Source organism: Ahaetulla prasina, chromosome 5 (genome assembly GCF_028640845.1).
Source record: "Ahaetulla prasina isolate Xishuangbanna chromosome 5, ASM2864084v1, whole genome shotgun sequence".
NCBI classification, from domain to species: Eukaryota; Metazoa; Chordata; class Lepidosauria; order Squamata; family Colubridae; genus Ahaetulla; species Ahaetulla prasina.
The window spans coordinates 54,971,570-54,996,246 of NC_080543.1; the positions used below are offsets into that span (position 1 = coordinate 54,971,570).

The 24,677-nt window shown below is 36.5% G+C and overlaps 1 protein-coding gene across 1 annotated transcript in view; it reads right to left on the minus strand.

The window, feature by feature from the left end:
• GRIK1 (glutamate ionotropic receptor kainate type subunit 1) overlaps positions 1–23,969 on the minus strand; it is a 181,260-nt gene extending 157,291 nt beyond the window's left edge. Inside the window, exon 1 of the mRNA XM_058184958.1 lies at positions 23,756–23,969. Coding sequence (XP_058040941.1) covers positions 23,756–23,852 — 97 coding nt within the window. The 5' untranslated portion in view covers positions 23,853–23,969. The remainder of the gene's footprint in view (positions 1–23,755) is intronic.
• Positions 23,970–24,677: the final 708 nt, after the last annotated feature.

Consider the following 24,677-nt stretch of genomic DNA (forward strand, 5'->3'; position numbering starts at 1 on the left):
GCTTTTAAAGGGTTCAACCGAAAAGGTTGTAGAAAAAATGCTTTTAAAGGGTTCTGACGATCCACTTCATCAGAGGCTTTTTTTTTACTTTTAAAAGCATTTTTTCTTCGGCTCCAAACCGGAAGCATTTCCTCCTTGTCCTCAATCTATCAAAATGGTATAAAAACTAAATAGCTACACATCAATACTCAAATAGTAACAAGATGTAAATAATCCAGAACTGACAGATTTAAAAGTTTACATTATTTTTTCAAAAATTACTTGGCATTAAAAATACCACAAAGAAATTAGTGAGCTAGCTTGTGAGGAGCAAAATCTTAATTTTTATATACCCACATTTTGAATTGAACTTGCAAGTTAGGTGAAAATTAGTAGAGTTCATAAAATACTGCAATAATATAAATAAAATTAAATATAAATACTGTCCGGTCCTTATTTGTAATCTTGCTATTTTATTATCCCTACCCTACTATCTAAAATATATTGGCCAGTTTCCAATGCTTTACCCTAATACAGATGAGATTTACTAAAATATGAATCATTATAGCTAGACTATCTGACGCAATTAAAATCATAGCTAATTATTGCTGGAAGTGGTATGAACATTCTCTCAGATTATCATTATATTTTACTTATCAGAGTATGTATGTATGTATGTATGTATGTATGTATGTATGTATATATATATATATATATATATATATGTCTTTGGTTATTCAGGTTTTCTCCCGCGTAAAATTGGAAGTGTCTTGGCAACGTTTCAACGAAGTCTCATTCGTCATCTTCAGGCTTCAGCTTCGTGCTTCTGGGAGCAATGTGTGATTGCAGCTGTTTCTTCCTTTTTAACTGCTGGTGGGGGTTTGAACTGATTGGGTGGGAGCTTGTCTGTGCTCTGATTGGATGGGGTTTTTTTGTGCTCTGATTGGATGGGGGGGTGTCCTGTTTGGGTGGGGGCTTGGTTGTGCTCAGATTAGTCTGAGTTGCAGGGGGATTTGAGCTAGTGAGCTGCATTGCTGTTGTTTGGCTTCGTGTTCGTGGTCGTGCTACATCTTCATAGTGGGTGTCAGTCTGCTGCATGTATGGATTGGAGGGGTTTGAAATGGCTAATGTTGCAGCTGCGGTCTGGCTTCTGGTCCTTGGTCGTGCTTCATGATCAGTGTGGGTTTGGGTCTGCTTTCTGGGTGGATGTGTGGTGGTGACATCCTGTGTGGACCTCGTGAGTGTGGGTCTGGTGTCATTCCTCATGTTAGGGACTCGTTTGTCAATAAGGGCGAGTTTCCAAATGGCTGTTAGGCGGGAGGTATCGTCTTGTTTGTTCATGCTGTGTGGGCGTTTTTCTATCTCGATGGCTTCTCTGATTATTCTGTTGTTAAAGTGTTCAGTTTTGGCGATAGTTCTGGTCTTTTTAAAGTCAATATCATGTCCTGTGGCTTTAAGGTGTTGGACCAGAGAAGAAGTTGGTTCCTCTTTTTTGACTGAGTTCTTGTGTTCTTCAACGCGTGCACTTATTCTTCTGTTGGTTTGTCCAATGTATGTGGTGGGGCAGGCGGTGCATGGGATTTCATATACTCCTTGATTTTCTAACTCAATTTTGTCTTTGGGATTTCTTAGGATGGTGGATATTTTTCGGTTTGTGCAGAATGCTGTCTTGATGTTGTGTTTGTGGAGGATCTTGCTGATTCTATTTGTGGTGCCTTTTATATATGGGAGGAGGGCTGTGCTGTTTTCTTGTTCTCTGTCTTGGATTTTAGTTCTTTTTGGATTAGTTTGGTAATCTTATTTCTCTGGAATCTATTGGATGTTAGTACATTAGTGAGAGTGTGTAGTTCGGTTTTTAGGTGTTGTTTGTCAGCTAAGCGTTTTGTTCTGGAGATGAGTGTCTTGGCTACGGAGTTGATCTGTGCTGGGTGGTGGTGTGAGAGTGCATGCAGATAGCAGTTTGTGTGTGTTTTCTTCTGGTAGATGGTGTGTCCTAGGGAGCCATTGGGTTTCCTGTAGATTAAGACATCTAGGAAGGGAAGTTGGTTGTTAACTTCTGTTTCCATTGTGAACTGTATTTTGGGGTGTAGGCTATTGAGGTGTGTGAGGAAGTTGTCAAGTTTTTCTTTCCCGTGTGGCCAGATTATGAAGGTGTCGTCTACGTATCTGAGCCAGAGTTTGGGTTTGTGATCAGATTTTTCTAGAGCTTGGGTTTCAAAGTGTTTCATGTAGAGGTTGGCAATGACAGGTGAGAGGGGTGATCCCATGGGTGCTCCTTCTATTTGTTTGTATTTTTGTCCGTTATAGATGAAGTATGTGTTGGATAGGCAGTGGTTGGTCAGATCTAGGATGTGATTGGGGGGGTTATATTTGTTTTGGATAGCTGTCAAGGCTTCTTTGATTGGCACTTGGGTGAAGAGGGATATGACATCAAACCTCACGAGTAGGTCGCTGGGCTGTAAGTTTTGTTTCTTTATGATCTCTATGAACTGGAATGAGTTTTTTACGTGTGAGGCGATGGATTCTGCATAGGGCTGTAGTTTTTTGGCGAGAAATTTGGCTAGGTTTTGTAGAGGTGAGCCTATGGAGCTGACTATGGGTCTGAGTGGGGTTCCTTCTTTGTGTATCTTGGGGAGACCATAAAGCTTAGGGCATCTGGATATATTTGTTTTCTGAGGTTTTCGCAGGTGTTTGTATGTTTGTATGTTTGTATGTTTTCTCCCACGTAAAATTGGAAGTGTCTTGGCGACGTTTCAACGAAATCCCATTCGTCATCATCAGGCTAGGTGTTTACAGCTTAGTGCTTCCAGGAGAAATGTGTGACGGCAGCTTTTTCTTCCTTTTAACTTTAAAAGGAAGAAACAGCTGCCATCACACATTTCTCCTAGAAGCACTAAGCTGTAAGCCTACCCAATCCTCCCTCCTCACCTAATTACTGCTCCTTTCTGGCTTGCTTTCCTTTGGCTGATGCAATCAGTTGCATCAGTTAACAACTGAATCTGCCTGCCTGCAATCCATATCCTCAGTGAGAAACTCAATCTGCCTGCTTTGCTGACTGAGGAACTCTGGGAGTTGAAGTCCACAAACCTTAAAGTTACTAAGGTTGGAGACCCCTGATCTAAAAAATATAAATAAAATAAAATAATAAAATAAAATATTTGTGCAGCTTTCTGAGATTTGATGTGTTTTTGTAGTGTTTCACTCTAACTACACAAACACACAAAATCTCACAAAGCTGTATGTGGCATTTTGTGTGTGTGTGTGTGTCAGTTGTGTTGTGTTGTGTTGTGTGTGTGTAAAGTGTGAAAGTTGGTTTTTGAGCTTTTTGTTGCTGTGTGAGGTTCCTGCTGTTGCAGGGGCCATTTTGGGTGAAGTGCAACTGCTTTTACATTGTGTGTGAGTCTGTTGTGTTGTGTTGTGCTGTGTGTGTGTGTATCCCTTCACAAGGACTTGGAGGCAGCTCCTCTGAGGAAAAGAGGAGGCAGCGAAGTTCTGGCTGTCCCCCCGGGAGAAATCGCCCTGTCTCTGCAGCATTGTCATGTGATTGAGTAGGCGTGGCCAACTTGATGTCACTCACAGCAAGGTGCAGCCCCACCTTGCCCTGAGTGACTTCAAGTTGGCCACACCCACTCAGTCACATGACCAAGCCACGCCCACCAAATAAGCCATGCCCACGGAACTGGTAGTAAAAAAAATTGGAACCCACCCCGGGTACATATGTGCGAAGGGAACCTTTACCTTAAAAGGATCCCTCAGTTTTATTTATTTTTTTAGTCCCTGCAAAAAGAGGGATAAAAAGACATGCTTATTCAAAAGATGTAAAGAATTTCTTCAACATTGGTAATAGGAGTCAGCCCAACATTTGTTTATCTTATTTAAAAGCCAATAACTCTACTGTAGCATTCCTCTGAGGGCTGCAATAAGAATAAAAGAAAAAGCTCCATGTGCCTTGGATGTCTTGACGAAAAATCATATATCAATCTATAAATAAAGAGAAATCAAAGGAATGAAATAAATACTGACAGATTCTTACCCAGATTTTGCTGGCAGTAAAATACATATTGCTCAGGGCTTTTTCAAATACTTGTCTATAAATAAATGCACATCCATAAACTATTATTTAAAATATGCTGGACTATGATTTTAATAAAGGTTAGAAACAACTGTTTAAAAACTAGCTACCATTAATGCATGCCTAGGGAACTCTTCTATGGGGGGGCTGAGAAGAGCTGCACAAGAGCACTGCAGCAAGTTTTTGCTGCATTGTTCATTTGAGGGCTCTTGCAGAGCTCCTGTTCAATTCAGCAGGAACATGATAGTGATCCTTTACAGATTATCGCTGCAATTCAAGCATCTTTCCGACAGCACTGATTTTCAAAGCCACTATTTGGCTTATAAAGTTTAATTAGCATCAGCAGAGAAAGGAGAATGTGAAATAATGAGGCCATTTACTTCTTAAATCTTTTCCATATTCATAAACTTAGCATAAACTAGGACAAACTGGTCTTTGAGGTCACAGTTCCAAAGCCATCCAGTAAAACTAATCTGTTCTGGGGACAGGATTTTTAACATTATTTTTTAAACTGCTGAACAATCTCTGGTCTAGTCAGTCAAATCAGGCATTTCTAAGAAGATTAAGACAATTGCTTAAAATGCTTGGAGGAAAGATTTAACATTCATTACAGTCCAGCATGTTTTTCAGCCCTTAATGGGAACAGAACATATTAAAAAGGACTGTGTTCTATCACAAAATCTACTATCAATGAGCCATATGGGATCAGTTAAGATAAAGGTTAACCTTTCTACTTTCTGATCTTAGGGGGGAAAAGTATTATATTTAGAGCACTGGTTTATGCACAATTATTGATGAGAAACATTGTATATAGAAATGTATTATGCGATAGGTTATGAATTAATTCTACAACAACTACAAGGCAAAACTAACTAGATCACAAGGCAAAAATATAAAGCAAGTTGAAAATCTACATCATCTTCAGAAGCACACTAAAATTGGTCATTTCTAACTGTGAATAGATTGGTTAAGTCTGGTTTCACTCAATTTTTTCAGCTTTACCAATATTTTATTCTGTTTCCACCTATGATTGAATTTTTTTACCCAAGTAAATTATTTTTCATCAAGATATGGATTTTTAATTTATATGAATTTTTGTGAGTGAATATTTTTAAACACATTTGGGAATAATACAAAAATCATACTGCAAAATTTATAACATTATGAATATCAAAGGATAATCACATTTCAGTTCAAACTAAGCTGCAAATCAAGCAAATTTCGTTCCCATTCCTAATTGCCTTCCATGTATTTGCCAAAGAACTCATGGGACCACCAGATGGCTCATAGCCCAGCCAGAATGATATAAAGATGTTTGCTAGCTCCATGCTGTATCTGTCTATACATGCAGATGTTCCTGCTACAACTTTTGATGAGCTGCAAAAAACTGGAAAAGTATAGGAAACAAATCTACTTTGTTTAAATGCATATTTACAATACATACCTTCATTAATAATAAATGGAATTCAGCTGACATCTAAAAATCAATAATTGATGCAACTGATGACAAAAAAATCATTCTTCTGTGGCTTTATAACTCTTATTTATGATGTGATCAAGTCTCAGTAATTTATGTCAGAGGTAACTAGAGAATCTTCTATTTTGTTTTTTATAGGCTTAAAAGCAAATCATGCCCCTTCAGCCAGAATTTTTTCAGTTCTGCATTTAATTTCTCTTTAGTTTTTAAATTATCTGTCATCTGATATGCAATGAGAATTTCAAACACTATTCCATCTGTATTTTTTACATGAAGCTACCAGAATTTGGATGAAAAATGTATATACTGTATTTTTCAGAGTATAAGACGCACCTTAGTTTTTGGGGAGGAAAATAAGAAAAAAGCTGATTGACAGGTGGATCAGCCTCCCGGAATACCCCCAATCAGCTATTCCCAGAGATGAATTTTAGCAACAGGTTCCTTGGTTGTGAGCTCTGTGCCTTGCTTTTTTTGGCTTTTTTTTCCTGCCTCTGAAACTTCTGAAACTCTGTTTCAGGAAAAACTTTTTTCTGTCTCTGAAAGCCTACGAAACAGAGCTTCAGAAAAAAAAGCCTCTGAAGCACTGTTTGGGGGCTTCTTTTCTGAAGTTTCATTTCTGATGCTTTTTTCAGCCTCTGAAACTTCCGTTTGAGAAGCTGGGCAGAGCTACATTCGGCGTAGATGACACACCCAGATTTTCACCCTCTTTTTTGGGGGGAAAAGGTGCATCTAATACTCCGAAATATATGGTAACTACCAGATGACTTTAAACAGATACAGTACAGAGAACTGCAGCTACATGGGTTTTTGCAGTTCAGGTCTGGTAGCCCTACTTTGGTATGTACAGGTGGTCCTCGACTTACAACAGTTTATTTAATGACTGTTCAAAGTTACAATGGCACTGAAAAAAATGACTTATGACCATTTTTCACACTTATGACCATTGCAACATCCTCATGGTCACATGATCAAAATTTAGACATTTGGCAACTGACCCATATTTATAACCATTGAGTGTCCCGGAGTCATGTGATCACCTTTTGCGACCTTCTGACAAGCAAAGTCAACGGGGAAGCCAGATTCACTTAACAACCCTGTTACTAATGTAACAACTGCAGTGACTCACTTAACAACTGTGGCAAGAAAGAATGGAGCAAAATTCATTTAACAACTATCTCACTTAATAACAGAAATGTTGGGCTCAATTGTGGTCGTAAGTTGAGGACTAGATGTATTTAAATTGCTTTAATTTCTAGGAGGGGAAACATTGTAATATGGTTTGAAAACATAAACGTTATTTTCTTTTTTTTCTTTTGAAAAAGTTTTTTATTTTTTATTTTTTCTCTTAGCTAAAATACCTAAAATTCCAGAAGAATTAAAAAAGTTGCTAGAAGAAAGAATATTGATGATTGAATTGATGGAGGGAATTAAGAAACAAAAGAATAGTAAAACACCAGGACCTGATGGATTACCAGCAGAACTATACAAAATGTTGCAAGATGTATTAAGCAATGTAATGTTACAAGTATTTAATGATTTATTATTAAAAGCCAAAATTCCGAATTCATGGATGGAAGCATATATAACTCTTATACCAAAAGAAGAATCAAATTTACAACAAATAAAGAACTATAGACCAATCTCATTATTAAATGCAGATTACAAAATTTTTGCATCAATTATGGCTGAAAGATTGAAGAGACTATTAAATGAATTTATACATCCGGATCAGAATGGTTTTCTACCTAAAAGACAGATTAGGGATAATACGCGAATTATATCGGACACATTGGAATACTATGAAGCACATCCACAAAAGCAAATGGCATTGTTATTTTTGGATGCACAGAAAGCATTTGATAATGTGAACTGGCAATTTATGACTACATAATTTCAAATGATGGACTTTGGGGATAGGTTTATAAATATGGTTAAAACTATATATATTTTTGCCAATTGGCAAAGGCGATTGTGAATGGTGAAATGACAGAAAAGGTAAATATTAGAAAAGGAACTAGACAAGGATATCCATGTCCATTATCTCCATTGCTATTCATATTGACATTAGAAATTTTAAACAGAAAGATAAGACAAGATAAAGATATAAAAGAAATGAAAATCAAAAAAGAAGAATACAAACTACAAGCCTTTGCGGATGATTTAGTGTTTATCATGGAAGAAACAACAGAAACAGATCCAAAGTTAATTGAGCAAATAGAGGAATACGGAGTAGTCAGACTGAAAATTAATAAAGACAAGACAAAAATTATAGTTAAAAATATGAGAGAAAAACACAAAAAGCAACTTATGGAGAAGTTAGATGTTCAAATAGTGAAGAAGGTGAAATATTTGGGTATTCAATTAACTTCAAGGTGAATAACGGTGAAGGAAGACAATTATTATAAACTGAGAAATCAAATTGAAATAGACTTGGAGAATTGGAAAAATCTGCAATTATCACTAATGAGAAGAATATCGTTAATTAAAATGAATATACTATCAAGAATCTTGTTCTTGTTCCAAACTGATAAAGTTGGAGGAAAAAATATTTTGAGAATTTGAACAAAATGATGTGGAAATATACATGGCAAGGGAAAAAAGCAAGAATTAAACTTAAACTGCTTCAAGATTCTAGAACTAGAGGCGGGTTTGGCCTACCAAATTGGGAACTATACTATCAAGCGGCAACGTTAACCTGGGTTAAAGAATGGATTTTATTGAGAAATATGAGAATATTGACTCTGGAGGGACATGATTTGCAACTAGGGTGGCACACTTTTCTTTGGTATGGAAAAAATAGATACATGGGTATTTTCAGAGACATTACATAAGGAATGATTTGTTAACAACATGAGAAACAGTGAAAGAAAGACATTATATGAAGATACCAATGTGGCTTTCAATAATAGAAGCTTTGACACATCCAAATATGATTAACATGAAAAATATTGTGAGATATAAGGATATTTTAACAGAGAAGGGACAATTAAAACAGAAACAAGAACTAGAAAAACAAGGGATTGAGACAGATTGGTATACACGACTGCAAATAAAATCAAGATATGATAAAGATTTGAAACAGTATGGTTTTAATTTGGAAAAATCAGAATTGAGTCACGAGATAGTGACTGGGACAGATGAAAAAATGATTAAGAAATTGTATAATTACTTATTGCAAATTAGATTAGAAGAGAAAGAAGTAAAAGAGACAATGATAACATGGGCAAAAAACTTTGGTTATACGATAGAACTAGAGAGATGGAACAACTATGGGAAAGGAATTATAAATTAACAATGGAAACTGCATATAAAGAAAATTTATATAAAATGTTTTATAGATGGCATATGTCACCAGAAAGATTAGCAAAAAAGTTTAAGGATAAATCAGCTAAATGTTGGAAATGTTTTCAATTGCCGGGATCATATTATCATATGTGGTGGACATGTACGGAAGCAAAAAATTATTGGGTTAGAAAACAGGCATGGTTAGAAGAAATGTTGCACCAATGTATAGAATTAAAACCAGAGGCATTTTTATTGGGTATATTACTGGAGAAATATAGCAAAGAAGATACATATTTGATTAGTTACTTAATAACAGCAGCAAGAATTATATTTGAACAAAAGTGGAAGACAGAAAAAATCCCATCAGAAGGAAAGGTAATAAAGAAGATTTTAGAATGTGCAGAAATGAATAGATTAACATTGAGAATAAAAGACAAAGAGGAATCAATGTATTTCAAGACATGGGACGATTTTATGTATGGTTAGAAAAGAAATATGAATAAAAGATTACAGCGAAATAAATTAGATAAGGTATAAGTAAATGAGAGAGAAGACGAAAAATAAATAGAAACCCAGAAGACACCTGTGTAAATGGAAAAGGGGAAGGGGGGGAGAAAGAAAATGTTATTATATAAATGTACATTTATCATGATAAGTGTGAATTTCGTAAAATGAAAAAGTAATTGAAAAGAAAGTAAAAATCAGGATTGCTTCAAATACCACTTTGGAAAATACTAAACTGAAAATGAATACAACAGAGAGAGAATGGAGAGGGATAGAGGAGAGAAGAGAGGAAAAATAGAGAGAGAAAGAAGAAAGGAAAAAGGAGAGGAAGAAAGAGAGGGAAACAAGAGTAGAAGAGAAGGTTAGAAGGGAGGAAGAAGGGACGTATAGGGGAAAGGAAGGGGAAGGAGAGGAGAAGATGGGGAGGAAAGAAAAAAGTAGAAGAGTAGATGGAAGAAGGGAGGGAAAGGAAAGTGAGGAGAGGGAGAAGGATTGTTGTAAAACAAGGGAGATGAAATGGTAGAAGAGCAACCCCGAATATACTTAAATTGCTTAGGATGAAAACTGTATTAGTATGAAAACTAAAAGAATATATATATGTTAGATACAGTTAGAAACTGTACAGTTAAGATACGTTTATGAGGGGAAAAACTTTTTTTAAAAAATCACATTTTCTAAATGCAGTTTTTTCTGTTGATTTTTTTAATGTGTTACAAGATTAAAAACTAAAAACAAATTACCATCTGATTGCCTTTTCATAAATCAGTGAAGCTTATCCATACTGGATAGTATGAATAGTGAAAGATATAAGTCTCTGAAGGGCTAGATTGTGAATTCCTCAAATACTGAGTTTAATGATTAATGATCTGTGGATCTCTAACTAGGCATGTGTAGTTAAGGTACAAAGATATGCTAAGGTAGTTCTTTGTTATATTACATCTTCACAAATAGTTTTGAATGTCCTTTCTAAGTATCTGCATACAGATGATTAAACATAATTGCAAAAAGGCAATTTCTGATGTAGTCTATCTTGAATGAAACTTTCAGTGATGAAAGCTGGAAGTTGTGATTTTAGTGGTTTACTTCAATGTTGTAGACTTGTGATATCTTACAATCTGCCTCTGCTTTTGTAAAGGCCATATAATTATGCTGACAACTTGTTGTGGGTGGAATTGTTTGGAATGCTTTTTAATTTGGACCATCTTTAGGTATGCTAGCTGGAATACTACGGTCTGATCACTGATATCTGAAATCAAAATTGTAAGGATGCATTGTTACAATATACATATTTTTTTTAACAGAGAAACTTCCTGAAGAAAATTCAAGCTATGAATAAAGAATAACATCAACTTTAAAGAAATCAAAGAAGATTGCCCTAATTTTGAGAATATTTTTTCATACAATGTTTAGTTCAGGTGTTCATTGCAAAAAGAGTGAAATTCATTGCTAAGTCAATCCGAGAATTCTAAAGAAGACAAATCTGATGCCAGAATCAACATTTTATTTAAACATTAAGAGAGGCAGAAAAAGTTATATATGAAAATATCTCCACTTACACTTACTGTACAGAACTGAATTAAGTGAATATATTATTCACATCATGTATAGCAGTGCTTCTCAATTATTTTCTGTCATGCCCCCCTAGGAAGAAGAAAACATTTTTCACGCCCCCCGCGCGACTGTAAACACGGGGCTTAGCTTGTTATGACAGTGTTTGCCGAGGTCAAATGCGCCCCCCTTTATGGAGCCTCGCGCCCCCCCGGGGGGCCCACCCCACTATTTGAGAAGCACTGATGTATAGTGTTATATTTTAAATTTTTTAGGCCAATTATAAAATAAGTTTTTTAATTTGCATTTTAAATTGTATATTGTATTGCCTGTTTTTACTTTGCCTGTACACCGCCCTGAGTCCTTCGGGAAAAGGGCGGTATAAAAATCAAATAAATAATAATAAATAATAATAATAATAATATAACCCATATTGAACAGAACGAGAACTATAAGAGTCAAAAAATCAAATCAGTTTTTAAAAAACTAGTGCAGCTAATTATTACAACTATTCTATTTTATTTATTTTATTATTACAGGATTGAAAAAAATCCTGTAGGGATTTCATTGCTAGGAAATATTAAAGAGTTCTTTAAAGTGTTAGCAAATATACACAATTACCTACACATTTTAATCAAAGCAGAATACCTGACCATATGCTATTATGGTAATATCTGTGTTTCCTTATAAGCTTCATAAGAGTGATGAGTACTGTACTTTTCATGTCAAAGCAGCAAATGTATGAGTATTGTTTCCCTTTTAGTCATTTGTATGTATAAGAACGTCTAGCGGAAGGAAAAGGGAGGGCTATAGAAATGAACATGATATAGGAGAGTTCCAATCCAGATAAATAGATTTCTGGGAACGCTGTTGCCTGGTGGCTCACATTGTCAGCGCTCTGCTATCACTGAGCATCTATCAGAGGAAAGTGAAGGGATGGTAGTTCTCAAATAAGATGTCAGGTTTGTTAAATCACCAAGTGCTATGCTGACCTTCTTAGTCCAGCTGCTGAACCAACATGTTGTGTGGGTGTATCTGTTGTGTTGTGTGTACGTGTAACTGATGATCCAGCAGAAGGATCTGAACATAAATTCTGCTTCCAAACATTCATATTTGTTTTAAAGCATAGCCTGCAATGTTGGGCAATATGACTAAATGAACTGAATTTGCATTCAGCATATATCACTGCAGAATGTCTTTCTGGGATTTTATTACAGACAGACTACTGTCCGATGTGTTTATTATTTCATGTGTGAAGAAGTCTAACCTTCAGTGGCAACAGACACTTACTGAGCTTACTGAGCATCGTCAGTACCATGGTCGGAAGTTCTCCAGAATTGCATTTCCCAAACTTTCCTGTCATTACCAATGTCCCTGTTTCCTCAATAGAAAAGCAACGGAGAAGGGCAGCAACTTCCAGCTGCTTCATTGTTCCTCTGGCAGAAGGCAGCTATATGAATTGGGCTCAAAAGCAACAGAGATGGACAATGACCACAGCAGAAAGGAAATGTGAATTGTCTGAATGAAAAGAATCATGCAGAGGATATCTTACCCTAGCAGCTACCAAAAAAACTAGAAGAGGCAGCAGAGAGCATGAATGTGGGATGAAACACCCACATTTCTCCATATTTCTCCTTAATATTCCATCTTAAATATGGGAAGTTGTGCAAATAGCATTGGATGCATCATTCCACCTACAATTTTTTTCTTTCATGATGTAAAATAGAGGAGGGGTCTCTTAGACTCCTACTTATAATCTCTATTCTGCTGCTATTATGAACATTAAAGGTTTACTGGTAGTCCTTGATTTATAACCAGCCATTGAAAGATCCTTTATCCAATTGAAAGATCCAATTGAGCCTGGTTATATGGTGCCTTAACTTACAACCAGTGGTGGGATTCAAGTAATTTAACAACCGGTTCTCTGCCCTAATGATTTCTTCCAACAATCAGTTTGCCAAACTGCTCAGAAAGTTAACAACCGGTTCTCCCGAAGTGGTGCGAACTGGCTGAATCCCACCACTGCTTACAACCATAACAACTTGCAACTGTAATTACAGTCTCAATTGTGGTCATAAGTCAAGGACTCCATGTAAAGCCACAATATTTTACGCAGCTTCTTTTCTAAAAATTCTACACTACTAACTAGAGCATACAAAACATTTGCCAGACCTATTCTTGAATACAGCTCATCCGTCTGGAACCCATACCACATCTCTAACATAAATACAATAGAACGAGTCCAGAAATATTTTACTAGAAGAGTTCTTCACTCCTCCGAAAACAACAAAATACCTTATACCAACAGATTTGAAATTCTGGGATTAGAAAACTTACAACTCCGTCGACTTCGACATGACCTGTGTTTAACACACAAAATCATCTATTGCAATATCCTTCCTACAAAAGACTACTTCAGCTTCAATCGCAATATTACAAGAGCAAAAAATAGATTCAAACTAAATGTCAACCGCTTCAAACTTGATTGCAGAAAATATGACTTCTGTAACAGAGTTGTTAATGCTTGGAACTCATTACCTGACTCCATAGTCTCTACTCAAAATCCCAAAATCTTCAACCGAAAACTGTCTACTATTGACCTCACCCCATTCCTAAGAGGACTATAAGGGGCGTGCATAAGAGCACAAAAGCGCCTACCGTTCCTGTCCTATTGTTCCCTTCATTATATCAAATTAATATAGTTGATGCATTTTTTTTTACTTATATATATATATATATATATATATATATATATATATATATATATATATATATCTTCAAGATATATAGTTTTATCTATGATAATTGTTTGTGTATACTGTTGTGACCAAAACAATAAAAAAAAATGGTTCCCAATAGCTCTAGAACTATCTCTGAGTTTTGTTTCATTTGGTTAGAGATATATAGATAATATACATACTTGCTTTTTCATCATTTCTCATTGTTTTTGCCTGCTTTTTAGTGTATTTTTGACAATTAAATATTTTTTATTTTTGCTAATAAGAGAGGGAGAGGGAGGGAGGGAGGGGGAGAGAGAGAGGCAGTTTGGTGTATTAGTTAAAGTATTAGGCTAGAAATCTGGAAACTATGAGTTCTAGTCTTGCCTCAGGTCCATTTGGAGGCAAATTATACCCCAATGTGAGCAACTGTGTTATCATACTTTGTGAGCCTTATTAGCTAGTTTGCCTGATTTAACTATGTATTCTATACTCTTTTCATAAAACAAAACACAAGTGACATATTTCCCAATTTTTTCTTTCATGATGTAAAATAGAGGAGGGGTCTCTTAGACTCCTACTTATAATCTCTATTCTGCTGCTATTATGAACATTAAAGGTTTACTGGTAGTCCTTGATTTATAACCAGCCATTGAAAGATCCTTTATCCAATTGAAAGATCCAATTGAGCCTGGTTATATGGTGCCTTAACTTACAACCAGTGGTGGGATTCAAGTAATTTAACAACCGGTTCTCTGCCCTAATGATTTCTTCCAACAATCAGTTTGCCAAACTGCTCAGAAAGTTAACAACCGGTTCTCCCGAAGTGGTGCGAACTGGCTGAATCCCACCACTGCTTACAACCATAACAACTTGCAACTGTAATTACAGTCTCAATTGTGGTCATAAGTCAAGGACTCCATGTAAAGCCACAATATTTTACGCAGCTTCTTTTCTAAAAATTCTACACTACTAACTAGAGCATACAAAACATTTGCCAGACCTATTCTTGAATACAGCTCATCCGTCTGGAACCCATACCACATCTCTAACATAAATACAATAGAACGAGTCCAGAAATATTTTACTAGAAGAGTTCTTCACTCCTCCGAAAACAACAAAATACCTTATACCAACAGATTTGAAATTCTGGGATTAGAAAACTTACAACTCCGTCGACTTCGACATGACCTGTGTTTAACACACAAAATCATCTATTGCAATATCCTTCCTATAAAAGACTACTTCAGCTTCAATCGCAATATTACAAGAGCAAAAAATAGATTCAAACTAAATGTCAACCGCTTCAAACTTGATTGCAGAAAATATGACTTCTGTAACAGAGTTGTTAATGCTTGGAACTCATTACCTGACTCCATAGTCTCTACTCAAAATCCCAAAATCTTCAACCGAAAACTGTCTACTATTGACCTCACCCCATTCCTATGAGGACTATAAGGGGCGTGCATAAGAGCACAAAAGTGCCTACCGTTCCTGTCCTATTGTTCCCTTCATTATATCAAATTAATATAGTTGATGCATTTTTTTTACTTATATATATATATATATATATATATATATATATATATATATATATATATATATATATATTTTCTTCAAGATATGTTGTTTTATCTATGACAATTGTTTGTGTATACTGTTGTGACAAAAAGAAATAAAAAAAAATGGTTCCCAATAGCTCTAGAACTATCTCTGAGTTTTGTTTCATTTGGTTAGAGATATATAGATAATATACATACTTGCTTTTTCATCATTTCTCATTGTTTTTGCCTGCTTTTTAGTGTATTTTTGACAATTAAATATTTTTTATTTTTGCTAATAAGAGAGGGAGAGGGAGGGAGGGAGGGGGAGAGAGAGAGGCAGTTTGGTGTATTAGTTAAAGTATTAGGCTAGAAATCTGGAAACTATGAGTTCTAGTCTTGCCTCAGGTCCATTTGGAGGCAAATTATACCCCAATGTGAGCAACTGTGTTATCATACTTTGTGAGCCTTATTAGCTAGTTTGCCTGATTTAACTATGTATTCTATACTCTTTTCATAAAACAAAACACAAGTGACATATTTCCCAATTTTTTTTTCACATTCCCACCTTATTTCTCTTGATATTTTCCTTAAAAGTGGAAATCACTCTCTAAACTTCCCTGGACAGAACTTGCACTGTCTGTGCCATCTTTTACTTGCAATGTTTTACTGTTACAGTATATGTGATCCTTAATTTATTTTTGTTTTCTTAATTTTCCTTAATTTTCTTGTATTTTAACTTTATAATAAATGTTTAATCATTTTTTCTTCTTTTCATTTCTTTTTCCATCATTCAGAGTCATGTCATTGTACTGAGATATAAATTAGTAATAAACAAACAACTTCACTGAATTCAGAGAATAGCACCTTGATAAATGCCACTTCGGAGAACAAAACAAAAGAATATACTCACAACATGCTTAAAATTTTGCAAGACATTGATGGAGGTAGTAACCTATAAAGAACTCCTTTGTATGGAAAAGGGGGAATTACAATTAAAATCCAGAGAAAGGATGGGGGAAGAAGGGAAAAATTATACATGGTTTCAATGTGGACAATTACAAGCTAGATGGAAATTAGATAAAAAAATAGGTATTAAGCAAACTGAGGATAATTTGTTAAAACAAATGAGAGATCAAGGTCAACAGCATATTAAGAGGTTGTATAATGTATTAGTAGAAATAGACTCAGAGACTGAATTGGTTAAGGATTGTATGATTAAGTGGCCACAAAATTTTCAGCGACCAATAATGTTGGAAACTTGGGAAAGAATTTGGGTGAGGAATGTTAAATTTACACAAGCACAAAATATGAGAGAAAATTTTTATAAGATGTTTTATAGATGGCATTTAGACCCCAAAAAGTTGTCATGTATGTATCCAAATGTACAGGCTAGATGTTGGAGATGTGACTGTGAAGATGCCATATATGGTGGACTTATAAAAAAGTTAAAGCATTTTGGATTAAAGTATGGTGGATCATGCAGAACATTCTGAAAAAGAAGATTAAGTTTACTCCACAGTTCTTTCTACTAGGAATAATTATGGATTGTACAGCTATAGAGACTAAATTGATTTTGAACTTAATAACAGCCGCAAGACTTTTGATTGCTCAATATTGGAAGAAAGAAGAATTACCTACAATTGAAGAATGGACACTCAAAGTATCAATTCTGGCAGAAATGGCAAAAATTTCTGCTTATTTGAAAGACTATACACACGAAAAATATATTTTAGAATGGAAAATGTGGACTGATTATATTCAAAATAAGTATCAGATAAAAAAATATTGAATAGCATATGAGTAAATTTAGGAAATATTTTGTATTAGATATATTTTTGAAGGAGAGGGGAATTGAGAGTGTGATTATGTGTGGAGTGACTAGAGATGATAATTTAAGATTTATTTTGGATTATGATTGTTAGTTTTGATACCCTGCATTTTGTTCTGAGAAGTTGGGTGGGGGGTACGGCATAAGGGAGAGGGGAATTGGGGGGGGTTGAGGGTAGAGGATGGAGTGATGGTTAATGTACAGGGATTATTGAAGATGTATAAATATAATTAATGTAGGGTCGAGTCTGCCCAGCTACCATTTTAGAATGGTGGGGAGGGAGAAAAGAGGAGAGAGTAGGAGGTAGGAAAGAGGGGAAGAGGGGGAGAAGAGGGAGAAGAGGAAGGAAGAGGGGTAGAAGAGGGAGAAGGAAGATATAGGGTGGAGGGAGGAGAGGATGTAGATAAGAGAAGGGGAGGAAGGTCTGGAAAGTAGAAGAAGGTAGAAGAGGGAAGAGAGTTAAAAGGAGGGGGTGGTGACTGGGCAAGCCCGACTAATTGTATATGACTGTACATTGGATGAGTTGTTGGATATGAATGTAAAAATAAAACTTTTTTATAAATAAAAAAGAAATTTTGCAAGACAGAAGACACTATTTTTACTTCAGATTTAATCAAACTCTAATCCAAACAACAATGTAATGGATAACTTAAAAGCACTTAACACTGATTTTATAAAAATCTACCACCTTGTAATAAAAATAAAATTATGGACATCTGTATTTTTTCTTGTGCTGGACAACAGGAGACTACTGTCATGAATTGGACACTTCTGCAAAAATCTAGAGCTTCAAATCAGAACCTCAGGATGACCAGTGAATCTGTGCACATCCATCCTTTGCATGAAAGTTTTTTGTATTCAGGAAATGAACAGAATTGTATCCCAGTCTATCTCCTTGAAATATCATAGCATGGAAATGATAACATCTGAATGCTTTTCCTGCCATGAACAGAAATGGAAATTGCTTAATGCTAAATCAAGTGTATTGGGTGCATGAACTCTGTTTTTGTTTTTTTGTAATATATTTGAATGTCTGTGGGCTTATAGTTATATAGACAAAATATATGTTATTGCTGGCAATTGTGTTGTAAACTCATCTATCAAAGGGAAGCTTTTGTTCAACGTACTTGGAAATAATGTCAGATACTTGCTGAAATCAAAATATTATATAATAAAAATGCCACAATCTTTATATTTATCAATATTCCAGTGTAATTTTCTTTCTTTCCTTTCACTAAGGTTTTCAAAAAGATGGTGCCCAAGCACCATTTGGAATGAATAGAAGCTAGAAAAATACATTCAATAAATTGCAGTTTGAATACTTATTCCACTACTAGGCATTCTACTGCTTGCAAATGTTTTAATGGTTAAATACATTGAATATAGCTTTGGGATAATCAAAGTAGTTCATGTCTTCTAAACTGCATCACTATAGGGCAAGATCTGATATTTAATTTTAGTACCATCAAAACCTTACATATGCAGTTTTAGCAACTTTACCTTCTACAATTTGCAATTGGATTTACTTTCCAAATTTGAGTACAGTCAAATGTCCATTATATTCAGAGATGATTTCTCCACTGAAGGATTGTTTTATTAAGTAAAGATGCTGAAAGTTTTGAACAGAGATTTCTTCCAAGAAGTGATAATTTTATCAGCTAGAATGAATGAGTCTTGGAACTCATCCTCAAATACTATCATTCAGACATCTAGGAAGGTTCAACCAAATCTTAACTATATATATTAATGTATATATGGACCTCATAAATGTGTACTGGATTGATTTTATACACATGTGTCCTTCAGGAATTAGAACTGTGTTGTGCACTTAGGCTGTCCAATAACTCAATTACTATTGTCAGCCCTGGAGGCCATCTTTTTCTTTGGATCTTCAGGGCTGCCACACTTTTCTTGCAAAGGTTTCATTACCCTAACTAGGTAATATCATCAGTGCTGGTCAGACTAGTTAGGGTAATGAAACGTTTGCAAGAAAACAAGCAAGCTAAGAGAGTACCAAGAACCCCTCATTTCAACCCTAAACTACAAATATTCTCCTTTATTGCTACAGTTTAAAGCTCTAATTTAAAACTGGATGTTTTGGTTTGAACTAGCTAGCTGGAAATGGGAATCAGATAATTCCTATCTCTACTTTATAGAAGAGATGCAAAAAAAAATCATTTATATATTCCAAACATTTACATCATTAGCTAAACCAAATTCTTCTGTTTCTAAAAAAACCCCATCAACCAAATTACATGTCTGCGGTTTAAGCCGAACTATCATTTTTGCTTTTGATTGGATTTCACTTTGTGTAGTTACAGATGCTCTCCAGGATCCTGAACAAGTGAATTCTACATTTTCTTTCTTTGGCAGTTTATGTTGTCTTCTTTTGCTTGAGACATTTATCAAATTGGCAGAAGTCTTTGTTGATAATGTGACAAGCCATTCCTTTTTATGGATGATTAATCTATCAACAGCAGCTACTTTTGATAGTTATAGTCCTGAACTTATGTGCACAATTGAGCCCAAAATTTCTGTTGCTAAGAAGACAGTTCTAGTCCCACCAGGCCCAAGGTTGACTCAGCCTTCCATCCTTTATAAGGTAGGTAAAATGAGGACCCAGATTGTTGGGGGCAATAAGTTGACTTTGTATATAAATATACAAATAGGATGAAGACTATTGCTAACATAGTGTAAGCCGCCCTGAGTCTTCGGAGAAGGGCGGAATATAAATGCAAAAAAAAAAAAAGTTGTTAAATGCATCATGCCCCATTTTATGACTCTTTTGCTGTGGTTCTTAAGCAAATCACTGAAATGTTTAAGTGAGGCATGCAGTTATTAAATGAATCTGGTTTCCCCCATTGACTTTGCTTGTAGGAAAGTCCCTAAGAAAGTTGCAAATTACAATCCCAAGACCCTGCAACCATCCTAAATGCATGCTGGTTGCCAGGTACCCAAAATTTGATCACATGACTGTGGGGAATGCTGAAATGGTCATGGTGTGAAAACTGATCATTATTCACTATGAAGTACTGTTGTAACATTGAATAAATGGTTGTAAGCAGAGAAGTACCTGTAATAACTCCTGAATCACACAATATTAGCTGCAGAACAGCAATAGTGGAAAAGAGCATTTCCCCCTAGTCATCTTATGTAGTTAAAAAGGCCTCCTGCTCTTTTAAATAGTGTCTTATTTATTTCATAGGATACTTCAACAACAAATCTATATGTTCCCTATATCTCTGTGTGAGAGTACATGTGTATCAGGGTGAATGAACATGAGAGAGATTTCAAACTAATGGATTTGCAAACACTGCAAAAAATAATCAATTTAAAAATAATAAAACTTTGTCTTTTGTTCAAATCCGGTCATTTAACTGCTAAGACTAGGCAAGCTTTTTTTAGCCTGTAAAAATAAAAAAAGATAAGTGCTGATGTGTTTTTCCCCAGAGATAAAGAACATGGATTTCAAGGATAACAAGAACCTGCTGCTCTCTAAGAATAGCTATAGCTGATCTCCAACGAAGCTCTGAAATTTAGTAAGAAGTAGATTGCTGAGCTTCTGACCTGTCATTTTCATATTAGATAATCAGAAAAAGTCTCCATAGCAATTTTTGTGCAATAATTAAACATAAGTAGTTTATATGCTGTAACCTTAATTCTTCCTGGAGTAATTTCTAAAGCAGGTCATATAAAGCTGATAAATTATTATTGCACATCAAGCTTTAGTTTAATAATAGAAAGAAGTTCATTGGCTTACTGGCAATATTGTGAAAGTAACTGCACAAGTATTCTCATGATCAAGGTTAGTTGTAAAAGCACTTCAGTATTAATTTTTGAGCAATTCTTATAATTTAAATTGACCTGTATGTCTTTCATATTATCCACGACAATCAAGATTAAAATATTGATATTTTCCTCCAGCCCCAATAAATCAAATAACTATTTAGAAAAGGAAGATAAATAATTTTATAGTTTATAGGACAAAAAAAACATCATATCCCAAGATTTAAATATGTAATATTCAAAATTTTCAACAGTAGTCAGATTGCTAATATTTTGTTATTATTTAAACGCAGAAAGAATTTTTTAAAGTTCTGGCCTTATTATGTCTTGTTTTAACTTCTCTCTCTGTGTATGTGCACATATGCACCCATGCAACCATGCAACCAAATACACGTATAACTTTCAGATTAGTGTTGACTCCTAGACCTGGGCAAGTTCTTACTATTTTGGGGGGCAAGATTTCAGAAGTGGTTTTGCCATTGCCTCCTCCCAAGATCTAAGAGACAGTGACTGGCCCACAGTTTCCCCTCATGGCTTCCCAGTTTCTAACCTGATCCCTAAAATGCTACCCTAACCTGGCTGTTTCTTTGTATCTCACACTTATTTTCTTATTCTATTTTATTTCATTGTGATTTTCCTTTATTGTATTTATGTTACATCACTTTGTTATGATACATGATTACAACAATAAACTTCTTTATGTGGAGTCCTTGGTGCTCTCTGAGCTTCGCTGTTTTCTTGCAGATGTTTCATTACTCGTACTGTTGAGGTTGCCCAGTTTGGTAATGAAATGTCTGCAAAAAACAACCAAGCTCAGAGAGCACCAAAGATACCTCATTTCAACCCTAAGGTACAAATATTCTCTCTGATTGGTACTCTTATTTGCCCACTATCCAATACTCTCATTTCTCCTTAAATTCATCAAGAATTTCCTTCTTTTCATTGAATTTATCACAATACCCTGAAAACAACTTTTTCAGCATAGCTTTACAGCCATTTAAAATATATAGTAATTTAGGTCAGGTTTTCAGAACATTAGTCTACTATTTACAAGTCACTAAGTGCAAAGAAACAGAATTCAGAAAGTTGGCTTCCCTTTTTGCAATTGCGTAGTGCTTGCTTAATTTTCTACATACATTTTTGATAACTGATATTCACTTGTTGACCCAAGAAGCCCTCTGTAGAAAGAAACACTCCCTATGAACTTTGCTGGATTTCCATGGAACAAAGTTTGCTCTTTTTCTCAACCATGGAGTGGCATATTCTTGCTAAAGAGGATATAATTAAGATAGTTCATAATTGCCTATCAATCTAACAGTATGGCAATTGACAATCTCTTTATATTTCAACTCTAACTCTTTTGGTCTCAAAGAAGAATAGGCTATGTAGCCATTTCTGGTTCCTAATTTTTAAATGACCATGCCAACATCTCATACCAGTCAGAAAGTTGTTTTAATATTTTAGTTATTACATTGTTTATTCACAGTTCCGGTTTCTAGATTGTTTCCTGAAGTTGGCATCTTCAAAAAGCAAAAAACTCCTACCCTCAAAACGCCACTATAGAGTACTGCACACCAGAACAACTAGACACAAGAACAGATTTTTCTTGAATGCCATCACTCTGCTAAACAAATAATTCCCTCAACACTGTCAAACTAGTTACTAAGTCTGCATTACTATTAATCTTCTCATCGTTCCCATCATTCATCTCCTTTCACTTATAACTGCATGACTGTAACTTTGTTGCTTGTCTCCTTACGATTTATATTGATATTGTTTCCTGATTGCTTATTTGTACCTTATGACTATCATTAAGTGTTGTAAGTGTTGTACCTTGATGAAGGTATCTTTTCTTTTATGTACAGTGAGAGCATATGCACCAAGACAAATTCCTTGTGTGTCCATTCACACTTGGCTAATAAAAAATTCTGTTCTGTCCCATCCCGTCCCGTCCCGTCCCGTCCCGTCCCATCCCATCCCATCCCATTCTATTCTATTCTATTCTATTCTAGCAGATATAAATATTGACATGGCCAAAGGGAAACGGCTGGTTTTTGGTGACTTCGAAATGAAGGAAGGTTAAGCAGATGGCACTCAATATTTGTTTATTTTGAATTAGCACAGAACAGCTTTCCCAGTCTGGTGCCTTTCAGATGTTTGAATTACCCTGCCCCTGGTGATGCTGGCAGGAATAGTGAGAATTGTAATCTCATACTTCTGAAGGGCTCCACGTTGGGAAAATGAATTTAAAGAGAAGGAACTCTCTCTCTTTCCCTGGAAAGCACAAGCAAAGGATCTCACATAAAATGTATCTAAAGATAGTTGGTGACTTCAAAGGTACTTTTTAAAGGTTTGGTGGTGAGAATTCCAAAAATTCTTTTAAAGAGGAAAAAATGCAACACATGTTCCCCTGACCGAGACATTCATACATACACAACACAGAGAGAAACAAACTTCCTTTGCTAAGTCTTCCCACCAACTGTCTGTGAGAAAAAGCTTCTGAGTAAGTGAATAATAAGGAGAAACAAAACCACTCTGGAGGGAGGGAATCAGCCAGTGAAACAAAACTCCTGGGTAAGAGGGACCTAGGTAGCCATCCCTGGCCAAAAGGTCAAGTGTGCACTCTCTGCTGGTCTCAGCCAGCCTCTGCTTCATCCTTGGACTAGCAGCCAGCCCAGATAGTCACACCGCAATCCAGTGCCAGCAATTGTAACAGGCAAGGAGTGTCTGAAAGGTTGGTCTAAATCCAGTGAAAAAGAGAAAGGTCCAGGTATTCTTCACCAGTTTCCGGTCTATTATTTCTTTGGAGCAAAGTACCTGGGGCCAAACTGGAGTGGATCGATTCCTTCTACCCTGTGGGCAACCAGCAGATAGCAAAAGCTTGATCCCCTTGTGCTTGTTTGAGGGGGTGGGGGGGGGGGGAGAGAGAATCTTTCCATACGGATATAGGAGCCTAACCAAAACCACCGGAAAGATCCCTTCACACATTCACGAACCCTCCTTCCCGGCACTCACCGATCCTGAGCACTTGCTGGGAAGTCTGAAGGACGCCCAGGCGAAGATAAAGGAGGAGAAACAAAAACCTCCTGCTGGCTTCCATGGCACAGTCCATGGACTCCTCGCAAAGGGCTCTCTTCGCTTTCTTCACGCTCTGGCTGCGTGCATCTTTCAACCTCTCTGCCACATTTCTCCTCCCTGCTTAGGCATTCGCTGTTCGGGCTCAGACTGGTTGGCGGCACCTCATATTTTCCTTTAATTCTCCCTCTCCCTCCCTCTCTCTCCCTCTCTCTTTCTCTCTCTCTCGTGCGGGGATCCCTCCTTTCTTCAGCCCATCACTCCCGCTGGCGTCCCAGCCAAGCGAGAGGGACTGCGGAGGGTCTCCCCGACTCTAGGGCAGCGAGTCATTCGATGGGAAAGTTGCCTCTCGGAAGGAATGACCCGGCTTGGCTCCCGCTTTCGATCTGCCGCCCAGCGACCGAACGCGGGGAAGCGAAGAGGCAGGAGAGACGAGTTCTCACGGCAAATCCGAGCAGCCGCTGCTGGGAGCCCGTCCCGTGCCTTCTCCCAACCCCCGCACCCCTTTTCTCGGCTACTTTCTGCCTCGTGGACCTAGAACTGATTGGATCACAGCTGTCTCCGAGCTGGCTCTCCTCTCCCGGCACGATTAAAGGAACCCGGTCAACTCGCAGCTGGTCAGCTTGAGAAGAATAAATGAAGCCCCTCTGGTGACGTCAGCCCGCCTGGGAGCAGCACACGCCGCGCGCACACATACTCATACATACACAACACAGAGAGAAACAAACTTCCTTTGCTAAGTCTTCCCACCAACTGTCTGTGAGAAAAAGCTTCTGAGTAAGTGAATAATAAGGAGAAACAAAACCACTCTGGAGGGAGGGAATCAGCCAGTGAAACAAAACTCCTGGGTAAGAGGGACCTA